The sequence below is a fragment of the Tetrahymena thermophila genome (genome assembly GCF_000189635.1).
Source record: "Tetrahymena thermophila SB210 genomic scaffold scf_8254002, whole genome shotgun sequence".
Classification (NCBI taxonomy): domain Eukaryota; phylum Ciliophora; class Oligohymenophorea; order Hymenostomatida; family Tetrahymenidae; genus Tetrahymena; species Tetrahymena thermophila.
The window spans coordinates 1-18250 of NW_002476009.1; the positions used below are offsets into that span (position 1 = coordinate 1).

Genomic DNA, 18250 nt, shown 5'->3' on the forward strand with positions numbered 1-18250 from the left:
CCCAACCCCAACCCCAACCCCAACCCCAACCCCAACCCCAACCCCAACCCCAACCCCAACCCCAACCCCAACCCCAACCCCAACCCCAACCCCAACCCCAACCCCAACCCCAACCCCAACCCCAACCCCAACCCCAACCCCAACCCCAACCCCAACCCCAACCCCAACCCCAACCCCAACCCCAACCCCAACCCCAACCCCAACCCCAACCCCAACCCCAACCCCAACCCCAACCCCAACCCCAACCCCAACCCCAACCCCAACCCCAACCCCAACCCCCAACCCCAACCCCAACCCCAACCCCAACCCCCAACCCCAACCCCAACCCCAACCCCAACCCCAATATTATATTAAATGATTTATTTTAATTCTTTCTTAAAAAATTACATTTTCATTTAATTTTTATCCAAAATCATTGTAAAATTCTAATATTTAATTATTTGCGTTTTAAAAAAATATTTTTAAAGATAAATTAAGAATGTTTCATTTATAATAATTAAAAAAAATAATCTAAATAAATGATAACTGCTTGTAATTAAAATTAGGCCAATAAATTTTATTTGAAAGTTTGAATTATTTGAGTTGAGATTTTAGCTAGGGTATTTTAAGGTCATTTGAAAAATTAAGAGGAAAAATAAAAATTGATAATAATTTAATCTGAAATAATAAGAAAAAAACAAGAAAAAAAAGTATTGTGAAAAAAGCTTTAATATTTTAAAGTTTTTTAAGATAAATGATGTGGTTATTCATAACTCCATCTAGCGCCTAAGTTTTTAACAACTCAAAAATAAAATATTTGTAAGCTTTCACAATACTAACATGCTAATCTCTTAAAAATAAACTAGATTAAGAGAGGATTGATCAAAAACAATTCAATATCTTTTCCCATAAATAATATGATTAAAATTACAATTATGATATTTATATAAATATTTAAAATAGCATTCAGACACTTAATTTAGAGAGATTGAAATCAAGCATATAATGATAATAAAAGAAACAATATTAAAAATAAAAAGTTTAAGATAAAATATTATTTTATGATAATTATAAATTATAAAACCTTACTAAACCCTTTTGGAATCAAATAACATGATGAAAAAGAGAGAAAGAAAAAAGAATATAAATAAATAAATCCAAATAAAATAAAACAAAGAATTAATTAAAATAACAAAGATATATTTTTATCATATTTTACTTAACTGAATTTTATGACAAAAAATTATATTTTAGAAAGATATTTTTTTCTTATTTGAAATTAAATTAAAAATTTTGTTTGATTTTGAAAGATTTACTTAAGAAAAAAAGAAAAAAATTTAATTAACTTGAAAAAGAAGGAGGATTTATAAGGTATATTATATATTTACAAACTTGATTATAAATATAAAATTACGATTTAAGATAATTGTTAAAAGTTTTAAAAGATAAATTCTTCTTTTTAATTTAAAATATTATAATTTATATAGCAAGATAGTAATTATGAGTGAGTATAATATACTTTCGTATTTATTTATTTTGACTCAAATATTTTATATTTATTTTTGCGAATTTATTTAATTATTTATTTATTTATATTATTTATTATATACTCCTAGCATTTTTTTTATTTGAAATAAATTAAAACTGTTTATTTTTATTATTTAAATAAAGCAAAAATGAAATAAATTCTATTTATTTTGTTTCAAAATTAATTCATCAATCAAAGAGTAATTTATTTCAAAATTTGTTTCTTCTCAAAAATGAGTTAGAGTTGAAGGAGCTTGCACGGAAATTTATTGAATTTATAGTTTTAGTGAAGTGACTATTCCATTTAGCTTCGTCATCAAAATTAGGTATACTTTAAGGAATCTTACTATTTACTGTAGATGTTGTAGTAGATAGAAGTGGTTTTGATGAATATTAATTTAATGCTAGCTAATATGGCTTTTAGTAAGAGCTAATAGAAGAAAGGCCAGATGATAATGCGTTAGAAGAAGAGCTGCTTGAATGAAAAGCGCCTGAGCTGAAAGCGTTTTATTATTGCAATAATTTGCTTTATAAGCTATTAATATTTGAAGATGTTGATGTTAATGAACCAGATTAAAGTATTTAATTAGAACTAGAGGCGATACCACTATTTGCAGCTGCTTAAGAAGTAGAAGAGGCATTAGAAGTTGATATGTTAGTAATTGAGCTTAAATTATTTATTTTCTATTCGTTAAGTTTAGCATACTCAAAAAAGTTATTTCTATTATTCTACAGCCCAGATATAGTATTTTTAGAAACATGTTAAGATGCTATAGAGCTTCTTTAACTCTAATAGCTAATACCAATTTTTTCAAATGATTTTTCTCTTATTCTGTAGCTGTTTAAATCAATGTTGTCAACTGTTATTTAAAACGAGAATTAGTTTTTATTTTTAATAAATAAAATTTTGAAAGGATTAAAAAATAATATATTACATAAAGGTTTTTTATTTTCTTATAAAATACGAGTAGTTGCTGTTGTTGTTAGATTGGAAGCGCTCTTATAATTATCAGAAGTGTAGAATCCTTATTTCAAATTAGTTCTAATGTCCTTTAGAGGAGATATTCCAGAGGATGTAGATCCATTCAAATAACTATGAGGCTTAAAGTAGGTATCAAATTTAGATAAAAAAGTGAGGCAACAAGATAAAACTTAGGCTCTATCTTAGCTACAAATTTATAAAATTTCATCTCTGTAAGGATTTGAAATATTTTATTTTTCTCTTAAATAGCATATACAAGCAGCTCCTAAGATTTCAAGATCTTATTCGTAAAATTTCTCATCTATTAGTAAATATAAAAAAAATTATATGAATTATCAATAAATTTTAGCTAGCTAATAAAAAAATTTTTAAATAAATCTGAAGAAAGATTGATTGATTGACTGATTTATAGAGAGAGGCAAATTGTATTTTTTGAATGACTCAATAAAAAAGAAATTTTATTAAATATTTAAATAGGATTTATTTAGAACAATTTTTTTCCATAAAAACTAAAAATTAGTTAATTAATAAATTCTATGAATTTTTAGATGATTCATGCATAGATGCATGCTTTTACTATAATACAGTATAAAATAAAGTTGCAGGATATTTTATTGTTTGTTCTTTTAGTTTAGGGTTTCTTTTCCTAAATTACTGACTCAATAGTTAAAATTATTATTTATTCATTTACAAACGCAACGGCTATTATTTTAGCATTAAGTTTTATTTGATACATCCATTTTTCTATTTTTTTAGTGATTTTTTATGTTTTTATTTTTGTTAGCTTTGTTATTTCTTATAATTTTATATTTGAGTCCTCATTATTCCAAATAATTAATCGTAGAAAATGAAAATAAAATTATTGTAATTAATTTATAAATTCATTAAAAATGTATTTTTTACCTTTTATAGCCAAGAAAGCTATTCTGCTAAAATCTTTTTCTATCTTAGATACTATATCATATAATTTAATAGGTGAAATATCAAATTCTTTAACTACTTGAGGTTAAGGTTCCACTATTTTTGAATGAGGTGGTGGAGAGCATGAGGGGTTTGCTTCATCACTGTTTGAATTTTTAGATGAAGTTTCTTGAGTTGAGGAATAGTCGTTCGAATTAGGTGAACTGTTTTTAGTGCTATCCTCTGACTATTACTAATTTTGTGCTGAAGAAGAAGGAGCGGTACCTTAAAACTCTAACTCTATAGTTCTATTATTTATAAAACGTTCTTTCTTTGCACTTGTATTTTTAGTTTCATTGGATAAAAATGGAGTTGGGCTTAAAATTGATGTGAATGTTGTACCCTTTTATAAATCATTAGAAAAAACAACACCTTATGAGCCATAATACTCCAATAAATCATAAAGAGTAGGAAACTACATATTAAATTTCAGAATTTATACAGTCTTCTATTCTGCCTTTCTTAAATCTTCTTTAGAGTATTAATTTAAGCACATATATTTTTTAAGAGAAGATAAAAAAGGTATTCTTTCATCTAATTCAATACTTTTTGCTGCTAACATTACACAAACAGCTCCAAATATTTATAAATGATCTTTAATTTTAAATGTGCACAATTCTGAATTGGTATCATTAGCAACCAAGTAATCAAGGAACATAATACTCAAGAAAGCAGTTTATTTACTCAATCTCATTCTATCAGCCAAATCGATTACATAATTTATAGTGCGCTCTCTTTGCTATTTGTTAAACATTAAATTTTTAAGATTTAGAATGAATGTTGTAAATAACAGCATAAAGTATGAAAACAGTTAAAGCAAATAAATATATAATTAGATTAGGTAAAAATTCAAATTGAATGATTTAGTTTTAAATCTAGCACGAATTTAAAAATACAGTTGTTTGCTATTAGAATTTGATTTGAAAAAGAGTGAGTAGGCAAGTCTATCTATTTTTACTTTTATTTGAATCAAAAATTCAATTTTAGTATAGATTTTTCAATTAAAATTAAAATTTTGTAAAATAAACTTTTTTTGAGCTGGAAAAAAATTGTAATATGTGGGATTCATTAAATGAAATTGATAATTTGATCTTTAAAAATTTTAATATAATCTCTTTTACATAAGAAACCTAGTGATTGGTTGGTTAAAAATATGAGGGAGTATAGGATAATTGCTGTAATCGCAATCAAGAGATTTTGCATTTATTAAGAAATTTCATGCTATTTATTTTTGAATTTCTTGAAAAATAAAAATTTTTGACAAAAGATTTTTGATTTTTATATTTTCTATTGCTTAAACTCACAATGAAGTTTAGATTATAATATTTTGCTTCATATCTCAACCTCACTTACTCACTTATTTTTGTTAGATGTCTCTTAATATAATAGATAAAGCATAGCATCAAATCATGTTAATTTCTTTAAATTTTTATAGAATAGTGATATTATCCTTTATTACAAATTTAAAAAATAACAATTTCATAAATTTAACAAACCCAACTGCAAAATAAAATCAGATCAAATCAATGGACCATTAAGTTTATCTAAAATAATTAATTTATTTTAAATTTTATTTACCTTTAAGTAGTCTTAGTGTTCTTAAAAATTAATAGTGTTTTTTTACTTTTTCTATTTATATGTGTTTGAATATAACCTTAAAGGATTAGTGTTAAGTTTGTAATTCATCTACTGAGACTTGAGTGCAAGCATTTAACCATTCTATAATATTTGAAAGATTTTTTTTTAATATAATGCTGATTATAAAAGAACATAGTTGAATAATGAATTGAAAAAATAAAACACTTTATACATTCTAACACCACACTCTTTGCAGAACTAGCACTTTGAATATGTAACTATTGCCTGATGTTTGCAATTGAAGTATGTATATAGCATATTGCTTGGAATCTAAGTGGTTAAGCTTTAAATTTAAGTACCAATGCTGCTAATAGTTACACTAGTGCTGCTAGTAAGAGTAAATGGTGCCTAAGGAGGAGCTTAAGATTATGTTGATGGTGCCAGATTTAGTAAATTGTCACTGCTCATTACACTTTTTAATTCTCCTGATTTTATTACTGCTTCAGTGTTTTAACTTTGACTTTAAAATCCAACAGCTGCTACTGCTGTAGGAGATGTTGCTTCTAAGGACTATACTTTTAATAAGGTATTGCTATGGCTTACAAATTGCTATCCTGAAGAACAATTAGACATAGCGCTAATATTAGTGGGTACACTCTATGTCAAACTTCCTAGACTTAAAAGAAATTAATCTCCAATCTAACTTGAATCTTTTTGCATATTTGTTGGATAGTTATATATTAACAAATTTGTTTGCTTGTTTATTTGTTTCTTTTATTTATATGAATGAATGAGAGTTAGTAAGTGAATTTATAATTTTTGTATTTATCTATCTATCTTTCTAATTAATTAGATTTATTTATTAAGTTGAAGAATTTGCTATATTTATTAATAAATATATGTTTGTTTTTAATGATTTTACTTTTTAATATTCCTGAATTCAATTTATATTTATTTCTAATTATTTATATATTTAATTAAAGACTTTACTCAATAAAAAAATGTATGCATGCATGCATCATGTTAGCTTTTAAAAAATATCAATCAAAATTTACTAACAAGTACTTAATTGAATTAAACATATATACATGTTAATGCATGTATTTTTTAGTTATAAATGATCATTTTCAATTAATTTTATATTTATGTATGGATCTTTAAACGATATCAATCATTCACATATTAGAAATATAGTCAATTATTGCAAAAATCATAAGCATAAAATACTCAAAATTTAAATTATTTGTTTGAAATTTACAACAAAAAAATATAAAAAAGAAGAGAGTCCCTAAGATTATTTTCACTGAGCGAATACATAAATTACCTATTTTACAAATATATATTTTAAGTTATGATTAAAAAGTTAACAATATATTTTTTATATCCTTAGATTTTATTTAAAATGTTTTGAAAAATGCACTTCTAATTATTTTTTATGAGGAGTTTATTTTAATAAATTTATTTACTTGTTCTATCTTCAAAATATTCCTGACTATTTTGTTTTCTTTTATTGTTATTTTTTGCAACATTGTTTACTATTTTATTAGATAAACATTTGAAATTTTAATCTTAACATCAAACGAAACATATAATTTATATAGAGAGAATTAATTCGGATAATTCTAGTAAAAATAAATTTTAAAATAACTTCTTAAAACTTATTTATTACAAAAAGAGTAATAGTATTTTGTTAAATAATATAAAATAAAATTTACTTTTTGAAAATAAGAATAATAAATAAATTTTATTGCACTGAACTAAAATTTTTAAATTTAATACATTAAGATTCAATAAATTGTGCTTGAATAAAAAAGTTTTTACTTTAAATTAATTGCTTATCTTTTTAAGTTGATTTTAAAAATTATTTTCAAAAATAGAATTTTTCATGAAAGTGTTCTAAATAGATAAATATAAATGTATTTTATAGATAAATTATGATATTAAATTTCTTTCTATTTCAATAAATTTCTACTATCTATCAAATTAATTTTTCTAAAATATAAAGTTATTGTACTTTGATTTTATATATAAATAAAGTCTACTTTTGATATTAGAAAATTTAACTCATATTTAATAAAATCAAAGTTTTTTTAATAAAAAATAAACGAATAAATGTATTAAGAAAATTAACAACAATATTTTGAAATAATAAATTTGAAATTATTTTTTTTTAATTTTAGTATATTTTTTTAAAATTATAAGAAAATTATTTTTATTTTAACAAATTAAAAAAGAATACTTTAAGAAAGAAATATATTTATGTAATCTTAATATAAGAATATTATTGGAAAGTAATATGTTAATGACAAAAGTAAAAAAATTATTGTTATTAATAAAATAGAGAGACTTTTAAAATAAATTATTTTAAAGCTTCTAAATTTTAATTAATTAATTATTTTAATTAAAGTTTAAATTTAAAAAAATAGATTGATATTAAAAAAGTAAAATGTAAGTGATAGAAGTAAATGAAGTAGAATACATTTTTGCTTGAGAAAATATCATAGATATTTCTCTTGAATTTCTAATTCTAGAAACGAGAGAGAAACGCTATTTTAGTGTTTATTCATTAATTAATTATTTAGCTATTAAATTATTTAATTTTTTTTTATGAAAGATTTTGATACTAATTTTATAAATTGCATTCAGATTATGATTATAATTATAACAATTGTAAAAAATATTAATAACCTTGATAAATTTAATAAACTCAAACTATTATTTCATTCACTATACAATTAATTTCAAAGCAAAAATGTTTAGATCTTTTAGATAAATTCTACTCAACTCATCATCTGTAACAAGATTTTCATGATAAACATAGTAGAAAAAAATAAAAACTATTATTTTTCTTATAAATTTAGTTTTAGTAGACATCAAGAATGAGCTATCTAAAGTCTTTTATCTTTGTAATTTATTATTTATCTTTATTTTTGCTTAATTTGGCTATTTGTTTAGTTTAAATGGTAAGCAGCTAAGTTAACGCATTTTATTTATAAAAATAGAAAGGAAATGAAATAAGTGTAAGCATATTTATTTTTACTACTCATAAAATGAACAATCAAATATGTAAATTATTAGAACTGCAGAGAATTAGGGTTTGTTAACTAAAAAATGGAATAATAAGTAAACGTTTATACAGTCTTTCAATTATTTTATATCTTATTTTAAATAAGAAAATTCTTTGAAAAAAAATATTTTTTTAAATATTAGATTCCAAGTAGCATGAGTGCCTTAAAAACAATTTACAATTATGTTAAGTATCCTTAAAAACATAAATATTCATTGATTATAATTGAATTATCAAAGCTACTTCGTTCTAATTAAGACAGCCTGTAATAATAAAAAGTAAATTCTTAGCTAATCGATTTAGCTGTTTGTACTGAAAATGTTAATTTAGCCATTTACCTTCACGCATCTCTCTCAAGTAAATTATTTAAACTGCCATAAATGAAGATTTTTTATTTAAAATTTGTTAATTTCAACACAGATTTCAAGAACATTATCAAGGACCAAAACTACTTTGTTGCTAAAATTTTAGAAAAAACTTTAAGCAATAAAAAGCTAGTACTTTCTGGAGATTTCTTCCACGTTAAGGCGTATTTGATTATTTACATTTTATTTAAACTTTTATATTTTGCTTAATTTATTAAATTCTACTTTAAAAACTTAGCTCTTCATTAAGTTCTAAAATTGGGTATATAGAAATACCTTAATATTTCTCAAAGATAGAAGAAAATGTTAGCAAGGGAATGATTATTCAAGAAACATTAAACAAAAGAATGCTAAAAAATGAACCTGTAGAATAAAAAGAAGTTGAAAAAATGATAGAATTGAGGGATACCTCTTTGATTTCTTATTCATTGAAGTATTTATTAATTATTTAGAATATATGTGATTATAAAAAAATTTTTTGGACTTCTTATTTAGATGCTTGGGAGTTATCATTTAATTGAATTAATAAGACTAAGAACAGTTATATCAAATTGGAGTAACAATAGGCAGAATTCTTCATCTCAAGCACTCTTTAATTTTAAATAGTAAATTTATTTTTTAAAATGCTAAATAAATAATAATTTTACTTGAATAAAGAATAATTACCAGATGGCTTAATAAAATTAGAGTTATTGAAACTTTTTAAATCCGAAAAGGAACCTATCGAAACTACAGAGGAATAAGTCAAAGTGGAGAAATAAAAACTAATTTAATAATTAAAAATGCAATTATAAAAATTCAAGATTGAAGAATAAAAAATAAATGAGTTTGTTAGACTTATTTGATTATCATAAGAGATACACATGCAGGTATCTATAGAAAATTGTTTAATTTAATAACCAAATATAATAAAAATTACTATTTATATCAAGCTAAACTTCAAAAATAAAATCTTTTCATAAATTAACTTAATCTAGTTTTAAAAGATTTAATTGCACCTAAAATGTTTCATTCTTAATTTAAAATGTATATTCTTATTTACTATTTTTTATAAAATTTAATTATTGATTTTAAGACATATTCTTCTAGTCTTTTAAAATAATCATTTCTTTATACTAATAATAAATGAGGTTTGTTTTTCATTTTTTGACAATTTTATATTTTAATTGTATTTCATAAAAGAATTTAACTATATTTTATTAGTTAAGAAATAATGATATCTACCTTCTTTGATAAAAATTAAACGTATCGATTTATTTAATTTTAATACAAAAAACTCAAAATAAAGAATATATATCTAAAAATAAAGTTATTTATTATTTAAGTTTTTTGATTTTTATTAATAAATTAATTAAGATAAATACATGAAGATATTTTAAAAAAATATTATATTTTATGTTAAGTTTAAAAGTAAATTATTTAATAAAGATATCTTAGAAAGTAAGTCACAAATAGTCTTATTTAATTTAGAAATTTCAAAAACAAAATAATAAAGATTCAAGATGAAATTTTTTTTTTAATTGTGCTTTCTCTTGATTTATTTTGAAGGATTTTTATTTTAAGTAGAATCAGAGGAAACTAATTTAGAAATTCCATTGAACTATAGCACTTAATTTAAATAATTTATAATATATTATAAGAATGATACTATCAAGGAAGAATTTAATGGATTCAAAAATAGGTTTCTTAAAAACAAATAAAACTATCATAGTTAAATTCAAGACTTAAAAAATAAATTTATTTAAAATGTAGATTAATTTAAGCAAAAATAAGATAGTTAAATACCTTATTCGTCTTATGTATTTACTGATTTAAGTGATCATATATTTATACATACTTATTTTGGTAATAATAAATAACAATATTTAGTAGGATTTGACTTAAATTAACCTTATAATTGGATAAAAGCTCCTAATTTTTAAATTTATTAAGATAAAAAGGTTGATTACTACTTAAAAAAGAATAATATTTAATAGGATTTAACATAAAGTATACAGAGTAGTATGAAAGAGACAAAAATTAAAAACCCTTTTTTATTTTAAAATTGCGAAAATATTGTAGAATCTCCTTAAAAATTCAATAACCTCAAAGTTAAAGCTCAATATAATTAATAAGAAATACAAAATAAAATTTTAAGATTTAAATATTCTACTTGCTTTATGTCTTTGAATAAATCTTATGATTTAAATTGTAGTTGCATGAATTATCTGATAGGAAATAAAACTTATGATTTTATTTAATTTTAAGATGATTAAAAACATATCTCATTTGAATTTTATAAGATTGAAAGATAATTTAGTTAGAACAGTTTAAACTTTTAGTAAAATTATAGAGATGGAGTTATAGGATTTCCATTTGGAAAAAATAAAGGAAGCATAATTTAAGAGTATATTAATTCAAATATCATTAAAAAGAACTCATTTTCTCTGTATTTATATTTTGACCCTTCAAATCTAATATAACCTTGTGTAGTTGTAGGAGGTTTTAATAAGGATTATTTTTAAGGATAGTTTAACTACACTTAAATGCATAATTATGAAGGCTAATATTCATTCCGTTTTGATAATTTAAAGATTGGAAGTCTAAATTTGTTCGATTGTAAAAATTAATATACCATAAAATAATAATAATAATAATAAAATGAATAATATGAGTAAAGAAATAAATAGATTTAGCATTTTTATGAAAATAGATAAAACTAAAAGAATTCCATAGTCTTAAAAACAGAAAATGCAGACACTTAAATAAATGAAACCAATTAATATATTGGTGTATTATCTACAAAAGAGTTATTTATATAAATTCCTCTAAAAGTATCTAAAGATTTTATAAATATTTTTAAAAGCTTTAAGATTTACTGTAAAAAAAACAAAAGTAATATAGTAGAATGTATAAAGCATATTGATTCATAATTTCCTGATTTAGAAATTGAAATCAGAAATTAAAATATTGAGAATGATCAGTAACAGTTGCATTTAAAAGGTGAAAATTATATCTGGGAATGCAAAAGAATAGATTAAAACTAAAATATAAAATCTTATTTTTAATTGGACTATTTATCAATGAAGGAAACAAAAAACTCTATTAATAATTACTAAATATGTAAGACATTCTTTTAAGTAAATGAACAGGTGACAATTTTTACTTTTGGTTTTTCTTTTATGGAAAAGTTTTATATACATTTTGATATTGATAATTAAGTGATTGGTTTCAGTTAAATTTCAAGAAAAAGTAATTTGGCGAAGATTATTAATCATAGTAAATTAAATTACATCATTGGACCTTTAGTAATTTTAATAGTCTGCTTATACTATTACATTAATTTTAGAATAAAAACAAAATAAAATGAAAGTGTTAGTTTAAATTTTTGTTAATAAGAAAATAATAAATCAAATCTTTTAAATTAGGCCTGATTATTGTGAAATGTGTTTATTTGTGTTTTATTAAATTAAATAAATAGTAATTAATTGTTATTTTTATGTTAAATACAAAATTAAAAATTCAATTCTAATCTCTCTTTATTAAAATAATTAAGGAATAGATATCTCTTTAGCAAATATTTTTAAAAATTTGGTTTATTTATTTAGTTTATCATTTTCTTTGATAAAAACTTAATAATTTTTAAGATTATTTACTAAAAAATGTAATTGTATGATTTTAAAAGTTTATAAAAACAATTAACTAAAAATTAAATATCTCTCATTTATATTGAAAACCTTTAAAATTCAAATAATTAAAAACTTTGTTAAATTAATTTTTATATTTTATGATTTAGAACTTCGAAATCTTTTAGTTTTATTTAAATATGCTGTAATAAATTTTTATAATCTAAAAAACAAACAAAACTTTATTCACTTCTATATTTATATATTTACTTTTTATAAAAATGGAATTTAATTGCTTTTTATAAAGCATGCATAAATTATTCTTTTTATAATAATATGAAAAGCTGTCAATATTTATTTGATATGTATTTTTACTTATCAATTTTTATTAATTTATTTTTTTAAAAATAATTATAGATTAATTGTAGATTAGAAATAAATTTTTACTGGATTTTGATAAAATTTAAAATTTACTAATTCAATCTTTATTACTCATTTTATTATTTAACAATATTTCTGCTACTTTGATTAGTGATCTATCTTTTGATAATGAGTGTTTGAATTTAAATAAAACAAAATTTATAACTAAATTAGAAAAATAAGTTAATTACTAATTAATTTATTAACTAAATATTTATTATCTTTAGAAAAAAAATGAAATATCTTCCTTTTAAAAATATTCTTCTAATTTTTATTAGAATTACAAAATAATAAATATGTTATTAAATAAATGATTTTGGTTATATTTTCTAAATGCTTATTTTAATTCAATATTTTGGTAATAACATATTTTAAATGCCCATATAACTTAGAGCGAAAAGTGAAATATTGATTAAATTTAAATTAAATTAAATTTGTTGGAATAAATTTCATTTAAAAGCAACTATTTTATAAGTTTTTATAAGAAGATTCTTATTTTTATGTTGATATCTATTTATATTCATTCATAATCAATTTTAGCTTGAAAATGTATGTGAATTGATACTTTGTTAAATACTTTGATTGCCTATTTTAGATTTGATTTAGATTGTTTGTTTAGGCTAAAAATTATGCAAATGACCCAAAAAAAAAAATTTATTAATCACTCAAAAAAATAATTGGGCTGCATTTTCAAAGTAACAAAATTAAAATGATTTTTTGAAAAATGGTTACATAAATACGATAATTTAGTTTGTTTATATTTAGTGTAAATATTTATTTATTTATAACTAATTAAATTCTTCTATAAATTTAGATAGAATTGATTAGATGACTGATTGATTGATTGATATACATGACTGCAGTAATTCTAAGAATATCCTTATTTAGTAAGTATAATTTAGTGATAAAATATCCAATAAAAATATTAATTTTGATTGCTCTCTATTCCTTTTGTTAAAATGAATTGAATGCTTACGAAATGGGCTATTTTAAGATGCTATTTTCATATTTTAATAATAATATATAGAAATCTATTGATTATTTGAATTATCAGCAGTTTTAAAAGGTGTGATAATTGATTAAGTTAGATAGATTGAGTAATTGAGTGATTGATTGATTGAGTAGTAAGTAAGGCGACTTTGTATAAAAGGTTAGTTTAAATAACTTGATGTAGAATACACATATTAGTTACCATGGAATACTAAAAAAATGTATATATGATGCTAAATACCAAAATTTCTAATTGATATTTACTTTTACTAATAAATTTTAAATATTACATGCTAATTCTATCATAAATTCCCTAATAAACCAGATATGGTCAATTTAAACTTTATTAAGCTATTTTTATTAACATGTTAATGTATAATCAATTTTTAAAAGTAACGACAGGCTAGTACAATCATTCTTGAGCAGGAGTTTCTTGATTACCTTGAGCGGTTTCAGCAGCACCTTCTTCCTTGGCAGCTTCTTCACCTTCTCTTCTGGTACCACGGCCAACACCTCTTTTGTTTCTACCATCTCTTTCACCAGTTCTTCCACCCTTGTTGAATTGTCTTCTGGGTCTTTCTTCTTCGTCTTCTTCCTTGGAGATGAAGTTGACGTTGGAGGCCTTGAAGGTCTTGGGGATAACATTATCAGCAGAAATACCCAACTTAGTCTTCAAGTATTCACAACCTTCCTTGTTAAGGTAGTAGTAAGTGAAACCCCAGTTGAAGATTTCTTCGAGGAAACCTCTGTCCTTCAAAGATCTAACTAAGATGTAGCAGTGTAAGTTGGGGACACCAGTTTCTTCGTGGTGACCTTCGAAATCTTTCTTCAAGACGAAGACACCATCTTACAATAATTGCTTGTAAATTCTAATTTTAGTGGCCTTTAAGACGTGAACCATTTTACTTATGAAATTGTTTCTTTGATTATTATAATCTTTTAATTTTTTTCTTTATTTTTTTCCTTTATCTTTCAAAAGATTTTGTTTTTTAATTTTCCACTTCTATTTGTTTTTTTGACCCACCTATGTCTAAACCTTTAGTCTTACCTCACAAATTTAACTCCTTTAATTTTAATTAAAATTTATAAAACAATATAATATTTCTAATTTTATTTTCACGCCAACCCATCTTGTTTGCTAAATATTTCATTATGTTGCTCTTTTCAAATGGAAGTATTTGCTTTTCAATTTCCACATTTTTAATACATTTTATTTTCATTTACTTCCTTTTTCTTTCATTTTAATTATTTAATTTTTTTCTCCTCCTTAATTATTACTAATTTAATTTCCCCTTTTAATTAAAAATTTTGGATCTTGGTTATTAACTATCTCTAATTAATTAATTTTCTTATAAGCATATTAATTAATGCTACTTATATGTTTTAGAATAAACTATCGCCTATATTATCCAATACCTGGATTACAAATATCCTTAATTAAATTGAAATATTTTATTATTTTTTAAAGTAATAATTGCAATACATCATAAGAATAATATTTTTCCCAATTCGATATATTATTTTATCTTTAAAGGCTATTCATATAAATTATTTATGCTTTGTGATAATTAAATGATTGGTGTTTTAATTTAATTTTACTATTTATTACTTAATTAGGTTTGTTTTAAAATATTCTTAAAATAAAAAAAGAGGATCAATTTTTGTAGATATCTTTTTGATAGATAAATAATAGCTTTTTGTTGATAAAATTAAAGCAAACAATAAAATAAAAACTTAAAGTATATTCTGGAATTTTTAAGCTCTTTACTCCTAAAGAAAATTACATTAGATATCAATTTCTAATTATTTATTGAATTATTGTATGTTCTGATTCTTAAATTTTTTATAGATAATTATGGTAATTTTTTATAAAATAGTTAAGTGATATAAAGTATTCATAAAAATCAATTTCACTCGATAAAAAGAGTTAATAAAAATCTCAAAAATAAACATAAAAAGGTAGTAGAATTTACAGTTTTTTAGTTAATCTTTGTTTTATAATAATTAATTAGATATGAAAAATTATAAAAGTTATAGATTATTTATTATGAAAGATATTAATTAGTATTTATTTATTTAATTAGTTATTTATTATAAATATTTAATCATTTAAATTGATTTAGTGGTTATTTGATAATTGGAATTTGAAATCAATCCTTGTATAATTTGATTTTTATTTTAAAACTCAAAAATTAAAATTATTTTTAAATAAATTTTTTTAAGGTCAAAAGTATATTTAAGTCATGTATCTCAATTAATCCTTATACATATCATCTTTTTATTCAACATGACCACATTTCTCAAGAAATTTATTATAGTAATCTAGGAATTTTTTACTTACTGTTGGCTTACAGTTTTTAATGCTCTCCTTAAAATCTTTCTATTAAAAAAATATAAAAATATTAATAAATTAATCTCTTGATAAATCTTGTAGTTACTATCTCTGCTTTTCTTAGAATTATTTGCTTTGGATCCAGTTAGTATAAATTTATTTCCTCTGCATCTTCATCTGATTGAAGACAAGGTGTATAATAAATTCTTTCAACTTATGAATCTTAGTATTCTATAAAATTTTCAAGTAAGTTTCCTCTTTTTTAACATTGATGTTATTTTTAAAACTTTCTTTAAATTTACATAAATAATTTACTTTAATTTTTTAAAGTACTTAGTTGTCTATAATTCTTATATGGGTCTCATAAAAGCATCATTTATTATTGTTACGATATCTGATCCACTGTACCTATAATTATATTTATTAAATTAATAATAGGTATTAAACGGAATCAAAATACCCATCTGTAAGATCTGATAAATAATCAAAATCTTGCTATTTTAAACCATGATTCTTTGATTCTGTTTTAAAAATAACAATTCAATTTATTTATTTTTTAGAATTGTTACCTGTAAAGTTTTAAAAAATTTCCAATCTAGCTTGCTTTTTTGGTAACGGCAGAAGTACTCTTCTTTCAAACCTTCTTAGTACAGCTACATCCAATTCCCATGGCATATTTGTAGTTGCTAAAATATAAACTTTTTCATCTAAACTATTTATTTCTATGAAAGAAAGATTTTATTGAAATGCTAATTTAGATTAATTAAATACCATCTAATTATTTTAAGAATTCAGTTTTAATTCTTCTTTCTGTTTCACTCTCACTTCCATTTCTTTTTCTTCCTATTGAATCCATTTCATCAAAAATAATAATTGAGGGAGAATTTTCTCTAGCTAAATCAAAAAGCATTTTCAGCAATCTGATAAATTTTTAGTTTAATATTTTTTTAAATTATTCCTTTCAGTTTGAATAGTTTTACTTTTCTGATTCTCCTATAAATTTAGATGTTATATCTGCTAATGAAACCCAAAAAGGAGTTGCTTACAATTCATTGCACACTGCATGACATATCATTGTTTTTCCCACCCCAGGTGGTCCATATAGCAAAATTTTATTAAATGGTTTTGGCTTCCCTTAAAAGAGATTAGGAAGAACACTGGGTAGTATAAAATTTTCTTCAATACATTTTTTAGCATAATCATTTCCTGCTATATCCTTAAATTTTATAGGCGGCTTTTTTGTTAGAATACAACCTAATATTTAAAAAAAATAATTTAAATTCAATATGAAAATTAAAATACTGATAGATAAATAAACAAATATTGGTGATTGATTGCTAAAAATTAAATCCATAAACAACATACATAGTATTTAATGATGGTTTATTTCTTTTAGTATTTTTATTCAGTAGCAAAATAATTAAACTGTTGCAACAGAGTTATGATATTATTAAGATAGAAAAAAATAATTCAGAAAAAAGAGAGCGAAAAAAAAATATTATTAAAATTATTAAAAAGGATAGAATAAATAAATATATAGATTACTCTTTAACTAAGATTTTAGATCTTTTAAATACTTTTACTGCAAATCTTCAACAGCTAATAAGCTATTTGAGGAAGCTTAAGAATTCTATGATTTAGTTGAAACGGATGATTTTTAAGTTTTTATAGAGCCATTGCTATAAGAATCTAAATTATTTAAATTATTATTGGAGTTATCAATTAATAGTCTATCAATGCAATTGTCTTTTTCTTAGCATAAAAGAGATTAAAGGCCTGACATTTTAGTGCAAAATATCTACTAAAGATCTTATTTAATCTTTCTATTATAAATTAACTTATTCAGTCCATTTAAGCAAGGATCTAATATTTTGTAAAGATAAAAGTTTGTTCAAGTCGTAAAAATATAAGCAATGCAAATGATAAACTAATTTACTAGCAAAAACAATAATTCCTTGGCCATGAGCGCATTTTTTCTAATTTTATCCAAACATGCTTCTATCCCTTAATTATTTGTTTTGCTCAATCAAAAAAATGCAAAGTAACTACTCTATAAGAAATTTAGGATTTAGTTTTAGCGCAAATGTTTAATTTTTATAAAATAATTTTCAAAATTTTCTTATACCTTTTTCAGGAATATTCAAGTGACAAAGACAAAGAAAAAATTGACTCTAATATTTAATTAACTATTTCTTATTCCTATTAAATTTCTTATAGATTATAAAAATTTGATTATTAAAAAATTATATCAGGAAATTCTGACTTTTCTCTTATTCTTTTTGAAATATTGATATACATAACAAATTTATCATTCAAATAGCCAGTCAGCAGTTTAGTTTATATTATTTTATAGGCTTCAAACGCTATTATTCACAATTTAACTTGGTATGCATTCAATAAGTAGTTTTAACTGAAAATATATAATTAGTTTTAAGCAAATTTATA

General features: G+C 22.1%; 6 protein-coding genes across 6 annotated transcripts; 3 read left to right on the forward strand and 3 right to left on the reverse strand. All coding sequences in view use genetic code 6, as the record gives it.

Annotated features, from left to right (window-relative positions):
• Positions 1–661: 661 nt before the first annotated feature.
• Positions 662–988, forward strand: TTHERM_001128529 (hypothetical protein; the record flags this gene model as incomplete). Its single annotated transcript, XM_012800716.1, has 1 exon — positions 662–988. A coding segment is annotated over one exon (327 nt), but the record flags the coding sequence as incomplete, so codon positions are not given.
• Positions 989–1716: 728 nt separating this feature from the next.
• On the reverse strand, positions 1717–5746 carry TTHERM_01128530 (amine-terminal domain cyclin; the record flags this gene model as incomplete). Its single annotated transcript, XM_001026647.2, has 5 exons — positions 1717–2366; positions 2442–2789; positions 3392–4187; positions 5027–5167; positions 5252–5746. 5 exons carry the CDS (start codon positions 5744–5746, stop codon positions 1717–1719), a joined length of 2430 nt encoding a protein of 809 aa, XP_001026647.2.
• Positions 5747–7778: 2032 nt separating this feature from the next.
• On the forward strand, positions 7779–9303 carry TTHERM_01128540 (polyprenyl synthetase protein; the record flags this gene model as incomplete). Its single annotated transcript, XM_001026648.2, has 9 exons — positions 7779–7820; positions 7888–7932; positions 8029–8046; positions 8105–8149; positions 8237–8450; positions 8514–8622; positions 8697–8891; positions 8954–9063; positions 9116–9303. 9 exons carry the CDS (start codon positions 7779–7781, stop codon positions 9301–9303), a joined length of 966 nt encoding a protein of 321 aa, XP_001026648.2.
• A 901-nt stretch (positions 9304–10204) lies between these two features.
• Positions 10205–11871, forward strand: TTHERM_001128544 (transmembrane protein, putative; the record flags this gene model as incomplete). Its single annotated transcript, XM_012800717.1, has 2 exons — positions 10205–10250; positions 10328–11871. 2 exons carry the CDS (start codon positions 10205–10207, stop codon positions 11869–11871), a joined length of 1590 nt encoding a protein of 529 aa, XP_012656171.1.
• Positions 11872–13885: 2014 nt separating this feature from the next.
• Positions 13886–14374, reverse strand: TTHERM_01128560 (40S ribosomal protein S10, putative; the record flags this gene model as incomplete). Its single annotated transcript, XM_001026650.3, has 1 exon — positions 13886–14374. One exon carries the CDS (start codon positions 14372–14374, stop codon positions 13886–13888), a length of 489 nt encoding a protein of 162 aa, XP_001026650.1.
• A 1323-nt stretch (positions 14375–15697) lies between these two features.
• TTHERM_01128570 (AAA family ATPase) lies at positions 15698–17799 on the reverse strand (the record flags this gene model as incomplete). The annotated part of the gene is made up of 9 exons (XM_001026651.2): positions 15698–15853; positions 15912–16062; positions 16121–16213; positions 16266–16326; positions 16375–16527; positions 16577–16725; positions 16786–17059; positions 17351–17668; positions 17742–17799. 9 exons carry the CDS (start codon positions 17797–17799, stop codon positions 15698–15700), a joined length of 1413 nt encoding a protein of 470 aa, XP_001026651.2.
• Positions 17800–18250: the final 451 nt, after the last annotated feature.